General features: G+C 42.2%; 1 protein-coding gene across 1 annotated transcript in view; it reads left to right on the forward strand.

Annotated features, from left to right (window-relative positions):
* LOC110983029 (scavenger receptor cysteine-rich domain-containing protein DMBT1-like) overlaps window positions 1–18,296 on the forward strand; it is a 46,375-nt gene extending 28,079 nt beyond the window's left edge. The window contains exons 10-17 of the mRNA XM_087137833.1: window positions 4,521–4,712; window positions 5,293–5,430; window positions 6,181–6,504; window positions 7,671–7,985; window positions 13,727–13,915; window positions 14,494–14,631; window positions 15,435–15,755; window positions 16,497–18,296. Coding sequence (XP_086993959.1) covers window positions 4,521–4,712; window positions 5,293–5,430; window positions 6,181–6,504; window positions 7,671–7,985; window positions 13,727–13,915; window positions 14,494–14,631; window positions 15,435–15,755; window positions 16,497–16,825 — 1,946 coding nt within the window. The 3' untranslated portion in view covers window positions 16,826–18,296. The remainder of the gene's footprint in view (window positions 1–4,520; window positions 4,713–5,292; window positions 5,431–6,180; window positions 6,505–7,670; window positions 7,986–13,726; window positions 13,916–14,493; window positions 14,632–15,434; window positions 15,756–16,496) is intronic.
* The last annotated feature ends 586 nt before the right edge of the window (window positions 18,297–18,882 follow it).

Consider the following 18,882-nt stretch of genomic DNA (forward strand, 5'->3'; position numbering starts at 1 on the left):
GATGTTTATAATATTTAAAAGTGATCTTTAGCGTCAACGGACATAATTATCGAATGTGGTTCTAAAGTAGTTGTCCCTGGTATGTTACAGTTGATAAATGTGAGGAGGTTCTAACTTTATTTATCAATAAATGTTGCTGAATTATGAGTTATTTGGGTTGGTTCATCTATAATTAGGGCGGGAAAAATAAGTCACTGGGGGCCATTTACTCACTACCCCCGCCATAAAATTGTTTCAGTTTAAGGCTGTGTTTGAATGTGATCATAATGGCTTAGCCTTTACGTGTCGCATGTGAGTTCTCGACATAAAGTTTTCCAAATCGGTGAAGCTTGACTGAAGGAAAGCCACCAAGGTATCCTTTGATAGCATTTCGCTCCAAATTTTTGACAAACACATAGTCATACAACACACAACGTGGTCAAATTAAGCTTTTGTTTCGGTATTGCTTTGTTTCCTTGGGTGCACAGTACCATGCAATCATTCTCGACTAAAAGCAGATTCTGCAAACTGAGCCGTTTCACAAATGCGAATTTCAGTCGGTCCGCGGTAATCTGGTATACTTTCGGAAAGCGGTTCACAACCCCCAATTATCTCATGACCATCCACTTGCACCCCCTTGCACTTTGTGTGGTGAGTGCCCGTGTCCCTTTACATGGTTGTGAAAGTCTCGTATGTGTTTACATAATACATGTGTATCATTTTGTCCTTATAAAGCACTTGCAAAAGTTGCACTCTGCACGCAGATTTTTCGTCATTAAATTGTTTTAGACGTTGTACCTAGATGCTTGGGAAGAGAAGATACCACAAATGTCGTTAACCCACAGACTGATCGTTTTTATTACACTGCCTCCTTTCAAGCTTGTGCATTGCATCACTCTACCATGTTTCCGCTTACAGGCATGGAATCACCCATTTTTAAGCCGAGCGTGCGAAGAATCGTGTTGTTCTAAGTTTTAAATTGCCATAAAACTTCAGGTCATGACAGTGCTGTACAGATGTCATGGAAACCTTAGAGAGAAAACAAATAGCATCTGCGTCAAGTTTCATACTTAGGAACACAGCCATTCCCAGTTTGATTACGTTAAAATAACACAAAACAATGGTAATTTAACTTGGTCTTAATCTTATGTCACATAAATTTGACTTGTTGCGTATTATAGATGAGTCAAGTACTAATTATGTTCAGTACCGGTAACAGTATACCCTTTTGAAAACATGAATGCTTACACTTTTCACAGAAGCCCATCTGTGAATGAATTATAAGTCAATTTTGTACCGTTGCCCCGCCCGACGTGTAATTTAACTCTGTTTACTGTGCCCCCGAAGGCTTGTGAAAAAAAACCACCGGGTACTGGTACGTTTGTCGTTTTTCACAAGCCTATGGGGCACAGACTTGAGCGTACAGTGTAAAAATACACGTCGGGCGGGCAAAAATCCACAATTAATTTACATCTTCACGGCGCAAATCCATATTTGAAATAAAATTATAAATTCTATATGAATTACTTTCTCCTAGGCGTTAATATTTCTTTAGTAGAGGAAAAAAACAAACAGTAATCATACTCCAGAAAAGCCAGCTTTTGCGGGGATGGGTGAGGTGTCCACAGGGTTGTGATGGGATACACTTATACATGTATTTCAGGTGAACCCTCCTGTTCGTTAAAAAGACTTAGCAACTCCAAACCACAAGCGAAATATACTGGTTTTTCCAAGTTCCTGATCGATTGAAATGAAAACTGTTCTTCTGGTATTGTTTGGCAATGCAGTATTTTTCAGTTTCATTTTGAAAAGTAAAATAGCTTTTTACTCTACAAATGTAATTTTCAGGATATATCTAGAAAAGGAATTTTGGTCAGATTTCCGACGGTGTTCTTTGACATGTTCGGACGTTTGTCAAAAATCACAGGAGTAAAAAATTTGGAGGGCGGTATACGTTATTCTCAACACACGATTCCCTATTTTTCCATACTCTGTACTGTCATATAAACTCTTGCAACGAATGACTATCGAATCAAAATTACCTGTAGAGTCGAGTATAATTTGCCGCAGACTGAACGTATATTTCGGCAACAGGTAGGTGTGCGTTCGGTCTGTGGCTGTTTTACGCTGTCGCGTTGAATCGAAGACAAAAATGGGAAAAGTGCAGAAGCTGAGAGATAATGACGTTAAAATTTGTGCCCCCACCGCTATTTTGGCGGTGTTTTATTGTAAAAAGTGAAATATGGTTGTGCGCATGTCCCACTTTTGAAGCCAGGTCAAACAAAACACATGATTCATTAGTAATGACCCGACGAAGAGGGGCCTCAAAAATCTGGGTGTTTTCATGAAAATTTACATTTGGGGCGGTTACTTTCGCAGAAGTTCATTTACAGGAGTTCTCTTGATGTAATGGATCCTCGAAACAGAAAAATATCGGTAAGACTGGCGCGAAACTTGATCTCCGATACGACAACAAGAGTTTCGTCAGTCACTGACGAGGTCTCGTTTTCAGGACGAATTTTATGGCTGAAGTATCAAGCTTTCCCAAACTCAAGCTCCATGTCATGTAAAAGAGCAGGTTATGATCTCTTCAAATCAGGTATTTTCATTATGACAAACCTCACAAAAGAGGAAAAAACATGCACATGAATAATTGATTTTCGTAATCCTGAGCGGCGTTTCCCGCGATATGTGCAGCGCGATCTAGTATGGTGCCAGTTGGGGGGATATTCAGTTGTTCATTGACCCATTTGGCCATACGTGACTCTAGACCGCAACTCGCGGGGGTAAACGCAACGATCTTTAAAACAAATGTGTGTTTTGTTAATATAGCACAGAAAAAAAAGCTTTAAATGTCTAAAATCATTTTATTTTACCCGCAAATGGGTGACTAAACTGAATAAAATGCTCTTAATACTCGTAACTGTGTAAATTAAGGAGAATGTCGATTTCTGAATACGGCAAATCACGGAGCACGTGACGCAAGACATTTGTGCCTCTTCGTGGAAACGAAAATATCCCATTTCTATAAAATACACGTTGAAGCGGGCTCACATCTACAGATTTGTGTTACTTCGTGATGTTGGTGACGAATTATAGGCTGCAATACCTACATCGAGATTTCTTGCCTTAGTCGTGTCGTTCAACCTGTTTCGTAATTTTTGAAGACCTCACCCTGCACTCTTTTAATTACAGGTTATGTTTCCAAACTGTTTCTGATTTGATGGAATACCTATGCGTGGGAATATTTCAATGATAAATCACTCTACCATACAAGCCCGACGATAAATAAAACACTCGTGAGTACAGACGTTAACATTAACACGATAGAATTAACTGTATCCAGATATATTCGAAATTAACTGCATGGTAAGCTATGTCTGGAAAAGAAAAACGGAAGAAAAATTAACCATATGGTTGTGGCCACAGCCAGTTCCCATAAAGTTGTGCGTAACTTAAAGCCACAGCCAAGTGATTTAGACGCGGCCTAAAGGTGCTCGTGGTTTCGCCACTCGCACTGTTTTTTTTTTTTTTGGTGTTCAGAGCTGAGCATCCAGGGTGCCACGCGCGCCTTGACTAAAGGCTAGTTCTCCATTGACGCCCCGCCCTGTAGAGTTCTATCTAATGAGTCCAACTTTATTGTTTATTATAAAACTTATTTTCTTTTATATCACTGTTTTCTGTGAGCCCCTATGGTTAGCTGTTCTTGTACACTCTATGTACATCAAATTGCATTTTCTGTACTATAAGATTTGGGAAAATTCAAAATGTTTCCCTGCGTGGTTCTTTACGTTCATACCCCATTAGTCCAATTTGAAAAAAAAAGATCATTTCCTTATTTAATGTAAGACTGTAGGACTAAAGATGAGAGAATATAAACTTATCTTTTCCTTATTTCTTTCCCGTTTTAGTCCTTTGATTAAGTTTGCATAGGAAAAAGCTCATAGATTACCAATATCCTAATATATTAATAAGTTGCCAGTGGTTGTTCTGACCACAGCGCGGAAATTTGCAAGCTCTTTTTTTCATGGATTAAAGAGGAAGTTTTGTCGTAAATCCTGTGAATTGTGTCCCCCTTTTTGGTGTTACTGATTAGGAGGACAAGATCCCACTAGTTCACGCTACAATAACTTCTTTCCCAATTAGCGAAATTTAGGAGAATTTATCGTTCTGTATTAATTCAATTGGATGTATTAGAGCTGAAGATTAATTTCGTGCTTACATTTCATCTTACAGGATAAATGATTGGTTTTTAGATGAATGAAAAATCTGTTGTGAGTAGAAGTTTCCTTTAGTTTCATTTTCATTATGGCGAGTTGCGTTGGTTGTTTGGATTCTTGTACTGCTAATCACTAATATCTTCAAGTTATCTCAATGAGCAGAAGAGTAGAGTTTTGGGGTAATTTCCGAACGAGTGTTCATGTTTTTCACGGTGGGGGCAAGGATTTTGAAGGCGAACTCAACCCCGTTTGTGTCTTCATTGTACAGTGCATTTAAACGTTTTTGTATGAAATTTGCGCTTTATAAATAATTCCGGTCAGATTTTTCTGAGGGAGATGTTCGACTGTATGGCCCGGACCCCAATGTGGGGCGAGTCGAGGTGTACCACAACGGCGTCTGGGGGACCGTCTGCGATGACGACTGGGACTTTGACGATGCCAGTGTGGTGTGTAGACAGCTGGGCTTCACTAACGGGGCAGCAAGAGCAGCAACTGACGCCAACTTTGGTGCAGGTACACCGTTGCAGTATTCAGTTTTGATTTGCATCGCTGTATCAGGAATGGTGTCTTTCTTATCAGAGAACTATGCTGAACCAAATAATGCAGTCCAGTTCCTTTTAATACTGCAAAAGCTACAGTTCTTTCTGCTTTGAGAAACCTCGGATCAAAGTTAGTGTTTTCTATGTATCGCACCTAGAAACGGGTGATGAACTAGGCACGTTATCATTATTGCTTACTGTAATTCAGGAGCCACTCAGGCTATTTATCGCAATGGGCCACTCAGGCTATTTATCGGAATGGGCCATTTAGGGAAAGGGCAGGTATAGACTTAGGGTATACGAATCGCCTACCATTTCCATGGTGGTTCACCACAATAATACATGTAGGAAGAGGTGTCACCATACAAGGGATTTAAGCTGTAAATTGTAAAGCCTCAGATTTAGCTTAAGTGAGCGAGGATTTGTGCTTGGGATTAATAGGCAAGACTGTTGCCAAGGAAGTTCTTTAAAAAGATCTGGATATGAATTGTGCTCGTGACGAACCAGAAGGCCGGTGTTGATGAAAATCATCACAAACAATGTTTGTTTTGAAGGCGCGGGCCCGATCTTCCTGGATGATGTTGCTTGTGCTGGCACAGAGAGCAGACTTGTAGATTGCCCCAATCCAGGATGGGAAGTTGAGAATTGTGACCATGATGAAGATGCTGGCGTAGTCTGTCTGCCAGATGAAGGTAGGTGAAGGTTTTGGAAGAGAAACTTTGTATAAAGTTGTTTCAAGAAATATTTTTTTAGACACTTTGTGTATAACAGGAGAGATCCTACTCAATACATGTGAACACTACCAAAAATATTTTATAATTTATTCAAATCTTTTTATTCCAACCAATATTTAGTTATAAAGCTAAATCACGTCACAAAAAAGGCCAAACGAAAATAGACAGCTGAAACATAAATATCAAGTTTAAAAGTTCATCCCCCTCGGAATTAAATGTAAAATGTTTTTGTTATGCCAGTTATGTATGATGAAAATCACACAAGTATTTGATTAGGAGAATACAGAGTGAAAAACCACATGTATTTACCAAATTTCCCTTGTGGTCTTGTGGTACTCAAAAAATCACTCAAAAACCCAGTCTGAATATGACTGAGAACGTTGACTGTAATTCTGATTCCAGTCCCCATGGAAAGAACAAAATGTTCCTCCCTTTTATAGGCACAAGCAAAAACAAAACAAAACAAAACAAAACAAAAAAAACCACTTTTGGTTTTGTGTCAGTGAGATCTCGCCTGATGATTCGTTTATAAAACAGGTTGGTAGTGGGAAAAAAAGACAAACTTTAAAGCCACCGGGAAACACTGACCTCCTCAATTGTATCATGTTCTGTTGCTGGAAACAATTGCTTATTAAATCTCACACTGATATCAAACTGAGAGAATACTGAAAAACAAACACAACTGCAACATTTCTTTGTCATTCTCAGAGCCTGATGTGACCGTGCGTCTTGCTGGCAGTAACCATTACAACGAGGGGCGTGTGGAGGTCTACTACCAAGGCGAATGGGGCACCGTCTGTGATGATGAATGGGATATCAGCGATGCTAACGTCGTCTGCAGGCAACTCGGATTTGAGAGGGCAACACGTGCCGTCAGTGAAGCCGGGTTCGGGGAAGGTACAGGGCGGATTCTGCTGGACGATGTGGCCTGTTCAGGACGTGAATCTAAACTGGAACTCTGTGCAAACAGAGGTTGGGGAGAGGAAAACTGTGACCATAGTGAGGATGCAGGAGTGGTTTGTCATGGTTCTGGTAAGTACATGTTTCACCCAAAATTGCAGCTTATGCTGGTAGACGTTATCCTCTGACTGAAGTTCAGTCGATATAACATGCTATTGAGAGACATGAAAACGGCAAAAATATGCAATGTGGATACGCATTTTTTTCTATTGATGGGCTGAGTATAAGGGCTTTTCCATGTTGAGCGCATTGTGTTCTTGTATCATTCCTTGTTAATTATGACAATCCAATATCCTCTAAGTACTTTGCTCATGTACTGATCAGCAGGCTTTTTAGATACTGCACTTTTGGCGCACATCTGTCTGTTACTGAGTGTGATCTGGCTCGGACCTTGTCCATGCTGAGAGTATGGTGTCTCGACAGAGGAGCAAATCTAACCTGATGATTGAGGGAGTTGATCTCAAGCAAACTTAAGGTAGAGGGCACAGCTCTCTCACAAACAAAGCGATAATATATTTGTATTTTTTTGGGGGGGGTTGTCATGGAAGCGAGGCGTGATGTGCTTTTAAGTAGACAAACACATTTAAGGGAACCAGTCTCATTTGCAGTCTTTCTTTTGTGGTCGTGCAATTTGCCATGACTTGCAAGTGAGTCAGTCTGCAAGTGAATCAGACTTGGCGGTGAGTCTCCTGCCTTTTTTTAAATTCATACTGGCAAAGTCAAGTAAACCTTTGCCATATCTGTAATCACAAATTATTTAGTAATTGCTTGATATTGCTCAAAGACTTGGAAACTTACAGTTTCATTAGCACATTCCGTAGTACAGAATGTTGTGGCAGCCATCTTTGAAGGCCCAAGAAATTCTGCCCCACAGGTGTCTTGTTTGTGCTCAGCCATATGGGCCAAGTCAGTTTAGAGGGATCAATATAGCGAGGGAACTGGCAAATTTGCTGTCACCCTCACAATGGGCCACCACGGATAGTCCAATGTCGTCCTGCATGAGTGACTTTAGAATTACAATGGAAGGGGCTGTATTGCAGACTGGAAGTAATTCGTGTTATTTTAATCAAGTGATCTGCAACTGTCCGTTATCCGGACCTTTGTTGTACCAGCTGTACTTGAAGATCTCTGTGGAAGTATGGAATAATTAGGTATATTATCTTGCGCTTAATTGGTGTTTAAGTTTGAAATATTGAAAGATCACAGCTGCAACTCTTCACTTCTATTCTCAAAACCAGTCACGGTGCGGCTTGTTGGTGGTGAGAATGACAACGAAGGACGCGTGGAGGTCTACTACCAAGGCCAATGGGGTACTGTCTGTGATGATGAATGGGATATCAGCGATGCTAACGTCGTCTGCAGGCAACTCGGGTTCGCGGGTGCCGCACGAGCCGTCAGTGAAGCCGGGTTCGGGCAAGGTACAGGACAGATTTTGCTGGACGATGTGGCCTGTACAGGAGATGAATTTAGACTGGAAGACTGTCCGAACAGAGGATGGGGAGTGGAAAACTGTTTTCATCATGAAGACGCAGGAGTGGTTTGCCTCAGTTTTGGTATGTATATGAAGAAGATGGTGGTTTTAGGAGCGTGCCACTTTATCAAGTGGCATGCCGCTGACAGTTATGAAAACTGCAACAGAAGTATGGAATGCAATGTGGATGATAAGAACCTTCCTCGTTATGGATTGGGAAAAGGGTTTTTCCACGTTGAACGCATTGTATCACTCTTTGTCCTTGTTGAGGGCAATTCCTTACCGTCCAAGAACTTTGCTTATGTACTGACCTCATGACTTTCTTCCATAGTGCATAACAATTGAGCGCACATCTGTCTGTTGCAAAGCGTGGGGAGTAGGGATTTGGGTCATATCATGCACACCAAGATGTAGAGAGTGTGGTTACTGGATACAGGGACAAAACCAGCTTCGTTATTGTGAGATGAGAGGATATCCTCAGAAAATAATTTATGGCAGGGGAAACAGCTCTCTCGCTTAGTTTCGTTGTTTTTCCTCAAACTAGGTATGATAGAAGTCAAACAAATGCAATGGAGTAGGCAAATACACTAGGAGCCAGTCTCTTTGCAGTATTTCACCATTTGCCTTGACTTGCATAACCACTCAAAAAAAATCTGCATGTGAAGCAGAACATTGGACGTAATTCTCATTCCTGTTTACATGGATAAGAGATGGACATATTGCAACCTGTGAGGGCCATTGATGTCTATACACAGACTGGATAATGCTGAATAATGAATTTCTAGGAAACTCAAAATACTACACCGGGCTGTTGTGTCTGACACCTTTAAGGGAATTTTAAGTGAGTTTCTATTTGAACTGGGCAAATAGTAATGTAATATAAGTAAAATAAGTAAAGGTTTTTTTTTCATTTTTAACCTAGAAGTTATTTGGTAAATGCTTAATACTTCTCAAGACTTTAAATTTGAATTACATAACGTGTACTAGAAACAATAGCAGCAATCCCTTAAAGCCTATACGAAATCCTGCCCCGAATGTGTCTTTTTAGTGCAGTGATAAGTATCTAGCTATTAGAGATCAGTGGTGTTGGCACCGGCAAGTTGCAGTCAGCCATTTTGGTATAGCCTTACATTGTCTGCCTCCATTTAATAGCACTGCATTTATGTAGACCCAGCTTCGGAAGGGATTTAACTCCTGGAAAAAGAGGAGAAGTGATACACACATAGGCTTGTTGCATACAACCCGACAGATGGTGTTTATCCACACGCTGCTCACAAGTTGTTGATTGCATTAACAACGAATCTATCAATTGCAATGCAACATCAATAAAATCTATCTAACAATCATTGTCATTCGAAAAGAAAATGAAATTACAACGTCAAGGAAGTTACCAGATGGATTGTACAATTTCAGGAAACAAGGTTACAGATACAATGGCACTTGAATTGTTGTTCCCCGCTGGTCTGTGTTTTCACGCAAGTTAAATTAAAAGAAGCCGTTGAAAAAAATACTGGATTGAGAGAGCACTCATTAAATATGCACCAGAAAAAATGTTCTTGGCCCTACTAGTTTCTATTTAATTTGGTCAACTTCAAGTACAGATAAACAATTTCATTATCAGGGCTTCTGGTCACCACGCTTTGGACCCCTTTGGGTAAAGTTTAACTCTTTAATGCCTTCTAAGTTGGAATGACAGCGCTCATCAACTCAATAATATGATGCTTCTTTATAGAATCATGGTACCCGTCCCACCTTTTGAGTATCAGCTCCCACCGTTCATGAAGGGGATGTGTTTGTATGCTATGTATGCCCAGCTTTGCCAGTCCCCGGGATCAGCTTGCTGCGGTGTGGATATTCTTGTTTGGTCCAGCTGTTATTGATGACTTCTTCGGTTGGGGCTGTAGTTGACACCAATGCAAACCATGACATTTCTGGAATCTGGGTGGCGACTGCGTTGAGAGTAGCATTGTAGCAGGAGTTGTCTCCGATCGTACAATCGACATCTACTTTTCAAAGTCCAGAGGCTACCTTGAAAGTGTGTCAACTTCCACGGTTGGTTTGTTTTTGATTTTGAAATGGAAGTCTGACAACTCAACCCCCCAGTGGTATCCTGTGACACTAAATCTACCAGAGGAAAGCAAATACGTGAGGGGGTTGTTGTCGGCATATAGTATGAAAGTCTTGGTATGGAAAAGCTCGAAATTTCGTCCAGAATTATAACGACCGGAGTCGATAACTCGACTCGCGGCCATTCAAGTCACAAGCTTTAGCGACTCGACTTAAGTCCCGACGGACAAATGACTCAACTCCAGTCACTGTGAGCCAATTAAATTAAAATTTATTGCAACTGCAATCTTCAACAGAAGACCCAAATCTAGTAAAGTTAATAAGACCCGAGTCTCAAAAATGAAAGCAAACTTCTTAAAACAAATGCAGTGACTAACAGTGGAGGTTTATGATGTTCATGTCATTATTACATGTGACCGACCCTATGCAGAAACCAAGAAGTAAATTTTAAATGCCCCAAATGACTTTCTCATTTGTTTTATTTATCGTATTGTGTTCAAACATTGGTGATTCGAATTGACTTGGGCTAAATACTAAACTCGACTCGACTTTTTTACCTTACAGTGACTCGACTCTATTTGAGTCACTATGTTACAATGACTTAAAACTCGACTCGAGTCACAAAAAAATTGAAGTTACTCGTTTCAACTCTGCTTTCAGCTTGTGCAATGCTGTTGCAGGTGGAGGAGGAATCGACGAAGGTTTGCCAAGTGGGCCTCGAACGATGTACATTATACCAGTTTGTCATCCAAGTACATGGCAGCTATTTCTCCTGTTAGGCCCTCACGGCAAGTCTCCACGCACCGAGGAAAACGGCTGGGGAATTCGTCGGTCTAAAGGGATCCTGAATCATTCATACAGAATCCATGGTGTAATGAAAGCTGTAGATTGCTTCTTCTCTCTCTCTTGAAACTTTGGTAATAGGCTTTTCTTGATCCAAGGTAGAAAAACCTCTGCTGTCAAGGACGCCTTGAATCCGAGGAATGCACGTGGGCTGTTGATCGGGATCCGTTTTGCTCCCTTAGATCAGCTTTTAAACCTTCTGCACCCACAAGACGGGTGAGGAACAAGGGGAGCTAATTTGGCAAATCACCCTTTGCTGATTACGTCGTGCGGATTGATTTTACGTCTGTATAAAGTGGACTCGGAACTGTGCACACGTTTTTCTGAACTGGCTAGGCGCCATGATGAATCCGGATATGGGTTTGCAGATGTTTGATGCAGCCCCGGTCGTTCTCATCCCTTGCAAAGGCTCCAGCTTCCTCCCTCATTATCCGTTCAGCAGCCTGACGTTGCTCAACTGTTAAATGATTCAAATCCAAGGATGAGGTCCAGGCTGTTGTCCGGTAGGATAGCTGTATGTCTGGCATGGCAGGACTGATCTGATCTGCCGCAACCAGCCAGTATAGTGCGGCCTCAAAGGAGAATTTAATGACCATTGCAGTAAGTGACTGAAAAGTAGATACGTGCTGATATGTCCCCTCCTTCACTGTCACCAGACACTTGCCTATCTTTGCATCCTCTGGCCAAGGTGTCTCGGTGTTTAAAAACATTTCTGGGTCTTCATGGAACAGTCCTGCCCTCACCTTACACACCAATGATTTGAATGTTCCTTTTGGTATGAGTACATTTCTCTTTCTCACCCTCACAGTTCACACGCAATCTGTCTTGGAGTCAGTGCCACGAATAAGATTGCCTAGTACTCTGATTGCTGCAGATTTCATCTTAGAGAACTTTGCCTCCAGAATACCCAATGACTTTCTTTGGCATTTGCTCAATGACATTAATTCCAATAACCGATTCATCCGTGTCACCTGTCGTTCCCAGCATTGGTACCTGCAAAGGGCTAGATTGGTCTTCATCTCCATGTTACAGTGTTATCAAAACCCACCGCAACCCATCCATCGAATGGGATTGGAGTCGAATTGACAGCCCTCACGTTTAGCTTGATCACCCTCGGGAGCTGATGCTTCGGGAGAGGGGGCACCTTCGGTAGATATTTCTTGAGCCTCGAGCGAGAGAGAAGGGAGATCTGTGACCAAGCGTCCACGGGGACTTCGTTTGCTGCCCCGCCAAACAACGCCATGTCACTATGCACCATTTTGCAATGAATCAGCTCACCCGCTGGTACCGTTGTGGAGTGAGATGGGCACACACCTTTGCCGTAGCCTTACGTTGTTACTCATTTTGGCGCTGGGACTCCTAACTGGGATGGTCAATGCCCATCCCTTGGCAAGAACTCCTGCTCGTTTCCTGCCTGGTGGGGACATTCAGGGATGATCTAACACGCCACAACGAAAGCAGTAGGAGCACTGGTTACCAACAACTTGCTCTAGACATCCCTATCTTTAATCTGCACCCCGAGGACGTGGTATGCTCGGCTTGTTGATGGAACTATACTTCTTTACTTGAGGAGTACTGGTGGGTGAAGCGACTTGGGTTTTCGATTCCCTTTGTACGTCATAGGCTATGGGACTTAGATTTGGAAGGTTTAGCCTAGGTTGCGGTTGGTCAAGGTCTATCAAGTTGTTGGTGATGCTGTTGGTAAACAGTCAAAGGTCGTGATCCATTCGTCTTTGGTGGAGTTCTGCCTCATGATTGGCTGCTACGTTGAGACTCTCAGAAAGCTTGTCTGAGATGTATTAGTTCGTACATGTCCGTTCGTGCTCCCTCGCTGCGGAATCCTGTCTGCAGGGAGTGGGGGAACATAGCCCTTACCTGTTCAGCTTCATACTTTATGCCTGAACTCAGTGCCTGCAGTCAGTTCTTTGGAAACAAGCCAGACCTTCTGCAACAAGTCTGTGTATCTGATAAGGAACTCCAGGGGTTTTCTTCAACTTCTTGCCGTGCTTTGGAAAGCTGGTAATACAGTGCCGTTGCGTTGCTCTCCCTATAATGAGGCCCTAAGCTCGACAGAAGTTCAGGAGATAAAGGGCTGGCTTTCCCTACAGGTTACTATGCACGAGCGAGGCGGGACTGATCACACGAGTAACTGGTTCAACCACCTTTCCCTCCTAATTGTAGCCCCTGACGGGCCTGCCGCTGTCTGATGCATGAGAGACAGAAATGTGATCTTGTGTTTCTATCTCGTATATCCAATTTAGCCGAAGAACGTAAATTCCCGATGGAAGACTGGCTCAGTCGACACATCTACGCTGAGTGTGGAAACATTCTTCTTGCTACAATCTCGTGTTTCCACTGGCTTAACAGTTCCCAATATTTCAGTGGTTCGGGTTGTCGTCAGCGCTTGCAGCATCTTTAGCAGTACGGACAGACCTTCATCTACTTCCACCTCATCACTGCTTAGGTATCTCCAAACATGCTGGAGAAGGGCAGGGGTCGTCGTTGAATCTCCTTCAAGGCCAACCTCAGTGCATAATCTTAGCAGAGATAAACTCTCCAGTTGCAGACTGTAGGTAGGCATGCGCCTCACTGTGAAGATCATCTAGGGATTCAACATTTCAGCAGAACAGTGACAAATGGTTTCTGGTCAACGCGAGTATCGAAACCCAGTTTCGGTTTTCCACCACAATTATGTACAACCAGAAATGTCAAAACAGCAAAAGGGATGTATAATGTTTGAGATTTACATAAGGTACCATTTTTTCTCAAACAGTTATTGGCTCGGGAAATGGTGTGCCTTTGTTCACTCTGTCGAGGACCTGTGTATTCTTTATCACTTGTGTACTGTATGTTAATTCGTTTGCTAGACAAGCTGACATGAATGAGACAGCTGTTTCTGCTCTGATTTGTCAGCAGATGTGAATAACGTACGACTAGTTGGCCCGGACCCCAATGCGGGGCGAGTCGAGGTGTACCACAACGGCATCTGGGGGACCGTTTGCGATGACGACTGGGACATTGACGATGCCATTGTGGTGTGTAGACAGCTGGGCTTCACTAACGGGGCTGCAAGAGCTGCAAGCTCTGCTGAATTTGGTGAAGGTACACTAGTGTGGGATTGAGTTTTAATTACCGGAACGATGTTTAGCTCATCGGGGAACTATGCCGCAGCAAATAATGCACGCCGATGCCTTTAAAATGCAAGGGCTGTTTATATTTCCACGAAAACTGTTATTCTACCTCGAGAAACTTGGACCACAATTGTGTTTTCTATGTCCAGCACCTAGAAAGAGGTGATGAATTTAGCACTCTATCAACATTAGGTATTGTACTCCTGGGCTATCGTCCACTTATATATCAGATGGGACTAACTGTTTGGTGGGCATTTCGTGAGAGGCCGGTTAACCTTTGGACATCTACAAATTGGCTCGCCTGAAGTCTTCTGGTGATGCACTTGAACCCTAGGAGCAGATTAGTTCACACAAGAGATTTTTAAGCTGCAACTTGTAAAGCCTCAGATTTTTCTCAAAGTTAAATGTGAGCAAGCCTTGGGTTTGTGTTTGGGATAAATATGGAAGACAGTTACCAAGGAAATTCTTTAAAAAGATCTAGAAATGATTTGTGCCTGAGACGAAAAGAAGGTGTCGATGAAAACCATTACAAACATGCTTGTTTTGAAGGCGCGGGCCCGATCTTCCTGGATGATGTTGCTTGTGCTGGCACAGAGAGCAGACTTGTAGATTGCCCCAATCCAGGATGGGAAGTTGAGAATTGTGACCATGATGAAGATGCTGGCGTAGTCTGTCTGCCATATGAAGGTAGGTGAAGGTTTTAGAGGTAAGACTTTTGTGAAAGTTGTTTCAAGAAACATGACTATTTTCGGCTTTGTAGACAGGTGGTGTATTGGATGAGAGGCCCTGTTCAATGCATGTGAACTTGACAGTCTTGCCTTTTCTTACATTTTGTCAATAATCTTTCGACAAATTTTACGTATAGAACAAAATTACATGTCATAATTAAACATTACAAAGAGATCGAACACACTTACAAAGCTAGGATAAAAAGGTTACTCTCCTAAGGAATTAAAACTGAAGATGAAATATTTATAGTGTTTGCTGTTTTCATATGCTAGTGAGGAATGATGAAAAATACACGCTGGAATGTTAAAAGGAGAACACATTTGCCACTTTCATTTCCCAAAATGTCATATTGTATCATTTGTCATAACTAAATCTCTGAAAAAAACGTTATAAACCTAATTTCTGCTTACAAAATTGGGAGGAGTTACCCATAAAACGTCTGAAGGCTCATGAAAAACTATACTGCAGCGTATGCAACGGAAGCTGTTTTCCTTTTTGGCACAAAAAGCAAAACACGCACAAAAACGCTTTGATTTTGTATCGGTGATATGCCGCTTGCTGATGCATTTACATGTATGAAACAAGTTAGGAGTGTTCAAGAATCAGCCGAAATTTGTAGCCACAGGGAAAAACATGGCAGTGGCCTCCTCTATTGTATCATGTCCTGCTGCTGGATACACTACACTTGTTCCTTAATCTCACACTGTTATTAAACTGAGGAAAGAATACCAAGAGACTGCAACATTTTGTGGTCTTCTCAGAGCCTAATGGGAGAGTCCGCCTGGTTGGCAGTAACCATTACAACGAAGGGCGCGTGGAGGTCTACTACCAAGGCGAATGGGGCACTGTCTGTGATGATGAATGGGATATCAGCGATGCTAACGTCGTCTGCAGGCAACTCGGATTTGAGAGGGCAACACGTGCCGTCAGTGAAGCCGGGTTCGGGGAAGGTACAGGGCGGATTCTGCTGGACGATGTGGCCTGTACAGGACGTGAATCTAGACTGGAACTCTGTGCAAACAGAGGTTGGGGAGAGGAAAACTGTGACCATAGAGAGGATGCAGGAGTGGTTTGTCATTCTGGTACGTACATGTTCCATCAAGTTTCCTCGCTTTGCACCAATGAGGCCTGGGTTCGAGTCCTGGCTTGGCCCAGGCTTTAAAGGCATTTGGTTTCCAGTCCATACTCGCTCTCGCAGGTTTTCTCCGGGTACTCGCTTTCCTCTTGCCTCTAAAACTGGACCTTCTTCCTAACTCTGTAATGTGATGCTGATTAATAAAGTGTATGAATAAACGTACAGTTATTGGCGCAAATAGCCCGAGTTGCTGAAAGCGCCATTAAAACAAAATAACAACAACATGTTCCATCAAGGAAGAAGAAAGTTCATTTGAAAGAGCATGCTGTTGAAAGACATGAAAACTACAAGGGAAATACTTTATACACACAGATCTGTCTGTTACAAAGTGCGGGGAGTGAGGATCTGGTTTAGAACTTAGCGCATGATACACACCAAGGTGTGGAGAGTATGTCCCCCTGACTTCGTATATACGTACAAAGAAATTTTCCACCTTCTGTGGAATGAACATGCAGAGTTTGTCGTGATAAATATCCACCAGTAGTAACATCTATAATCAAACGATCTGAGCCCAACGTACGCAACATGCTATGTTAAGGGAATACCTATGTGCTTGGCCGGTCTTAAACGTGCGTGTAATACCGACTCAGGAGAATGGACGCGACTAATGCCCGATCCCAAAGCGATCCGAATGGGAATATGTTGATTGCCTCACACATTTTTCTGTTACATATATTTTGATTTTTAGTCGCTGAAGGAACAGTCCGTCTAGCTCAAGGCCCGAATGGCCCCCATGAAGGCCGCGTTGAAATTTACCACGCAGGCCAGTGGGGCACGGTCTGCGATGATACCTGGTACACAGACTACAATGCTCAGGTGGTCTGTCGGCAGCTGGGATACGCCGGGGTCGAAGAGGTCAAGCGGCTGGCATTCTTCCAGGAGGGAGAGGGTCCAATCTGGATGGACGATGTCTACTGTGAAGGCGACGAGGCTGGTCTTGCTGACTGCCCGTTTGCTGGGTGGGGAGTGAATGACTGTGGACACTATGAGGACGTAGGGGTTGTCTGTTCAAACTAAATGCAGGCTAGGTGTCATGCTTTTTAAAAGTGCGTCAATTCACCTTCCTAAATGAAATTAACAAAGCCCGCATTTACAGGTTGGTATTTTGGAGATGAAGTTTGTTTAATGAGGTTTTTTTCACAATATGGTACTCTCGTATATTCCACAAGTCTTGTATTCACTTAAGGCATTTATGTCACATTCGATGAAACCTAATATATCAAATTTCATTATTTGTTCACATTCGAATTGAAAACTTTCATTTAGGACAGCTTTGGTGAATTCTGCGATTAAGAATGAAAAGTTGTTGATGTATTAATTTAGTGTAGCCTTTGGGTTTTGTTTATTTATTGATTGTTGCCCTGCCATCGTTTAGGGATCTTAGTTACCGTAAACAAGATTTCAACCATTTCTGTTTTAAAGTACAGACTATAAATTTTGATGTGCATGAGTTTTGTTCTTAAGCTGATAGCGGTTAACTAAGGAATGCTATCAATTGTTTCGCTTTCAAGCTGAAATTAACAATGGAGGACAGTATGGTTTATGTGTAACTGAAAACACCGTTAACCGAAAATAACCATGATTTTGTCATTGGCTAATTTCAGAAATTAATTTAAGGGCCCTATTTTCCAGGCTTGATCATTGTAAAAGTCGTCATTTGTCTAAAAACCATAGTTAAGGACAGCGAGTATGATCGGCCAACGACCGATAGTTCTGGCGGGGTATTCAAAATCGCTCTGCGCGGCACAGTTCGTGGAGTAATCACGGACGAAGGCATGCCGTTCCGCGATACGGCCGGCAGAGGGCCTCTGTCCGTTGACGGTGTAGCTGGTCTGGTACCGCTACGTCTGCCCTGCCCAGCTACTGTGGTCAACAGCAGCACACGTTTTGGGTGAATAAAACAGGTTGCACAAGACTGAAGTCACTGTATGCCCAGTAACTCCGTTGTTGGCGGATTACTTTTGGGCAAGTTTACTGATTAATACTCTTGGCCATGGGAAAACTGCTCTTTTTAAAGGGCAAGAGCACCTGTTTTTTAATGCATACAGTCAAACCCTGCATCCACCGATACGCTGTTTCTTTACTTAAACCGCTCCGTAGTTCATGGATTTTTCGCATGATCATTTACGGGATCTTCGATGTAACTGTTGAAAAGGTCGCTTTATTTTTTCTCGATTTTGCTCAAAACAGTGGTCTAAACATCAAAAACAATGAAAACTGCACTAAATCCTAAATCCCTCAATTAGTCAGTTTTGTAAAACCATGGGGGAAAAATGGTTTATCCCCCTCTGAAAGCAGCAACTTTAATCACAGGTCTGGCGATGTGTTTGTTTTCCTTCTTGTTGAAATCATTGTTTCGCTTGACGTCATTTTCTCCTTTGGTTTATTTAATTGTTTTCAAATTGGTTTTCCATTTGGGTTATGGACTGTGTTTTAATGATGGTAATTTTAGTTTGGAAATAAAGTAGCTGAGGCAATTTTAAATTGAGATTGGGTTTTGAATGCGTGGTTTTTGTGTTTTACGGAAGCTCCCTAGCCCTTCAAAGGGCACATCCACCTTCAAAGGGCCGTCAAAGCATCCTTTGATTTCTTTAAATCCTCCAGTTTTATTAAAAGTGCCACAAAGTGGTATCCAAATGTTACTCGTCCTTTTGTGTGGTTTTTCTTACCCAAGCAATTTTGGCACTATTTAATAATGCTATCACAAGCACAGCCCTGAAATTGGGATCCGTGTAACAGCGTGCTAACCTATGTGCTGAAAATTGTATGTCAACCAATGGGATTTGGTACCCGACACAAACTCCTTTCTGTGTGCATTTGTTGTGGAAAGGTGCCCTGCTAAAAGTAAAACGTGCAAGATACTAACCTCAATACATTATCAATACAGTATGCCTGCTGCCGCAGACCTGTAGACGCTGCACGCACAATGCACGAAATATTTTGCTACAAAATTATAGTCAACATTTTTTGCGTGTGAAAAGTAACAAAGCTCAAAAATACATTGTATGACTGTTATTTGTGTACACGTTAACAGAATTTGTTTGTTTGTTTTCTTATTTCTGGCAAAGATCATA

The sequence above is a fragment of the Acanthaster planci genome, linkage group LG06 (assembly GCF_054643075.1).
Source record: "Acanthaster planci isolate LZ-2023a linkage group LG06, COTS_SCS, whole genome shotgun sequence".
Lineage (NCBI taxonomy): Eukaryota > Metazoa > Echinodermata > Asteroidea > Valvatida > Acanthasteridae > Acanthaster > Acanthaster planci.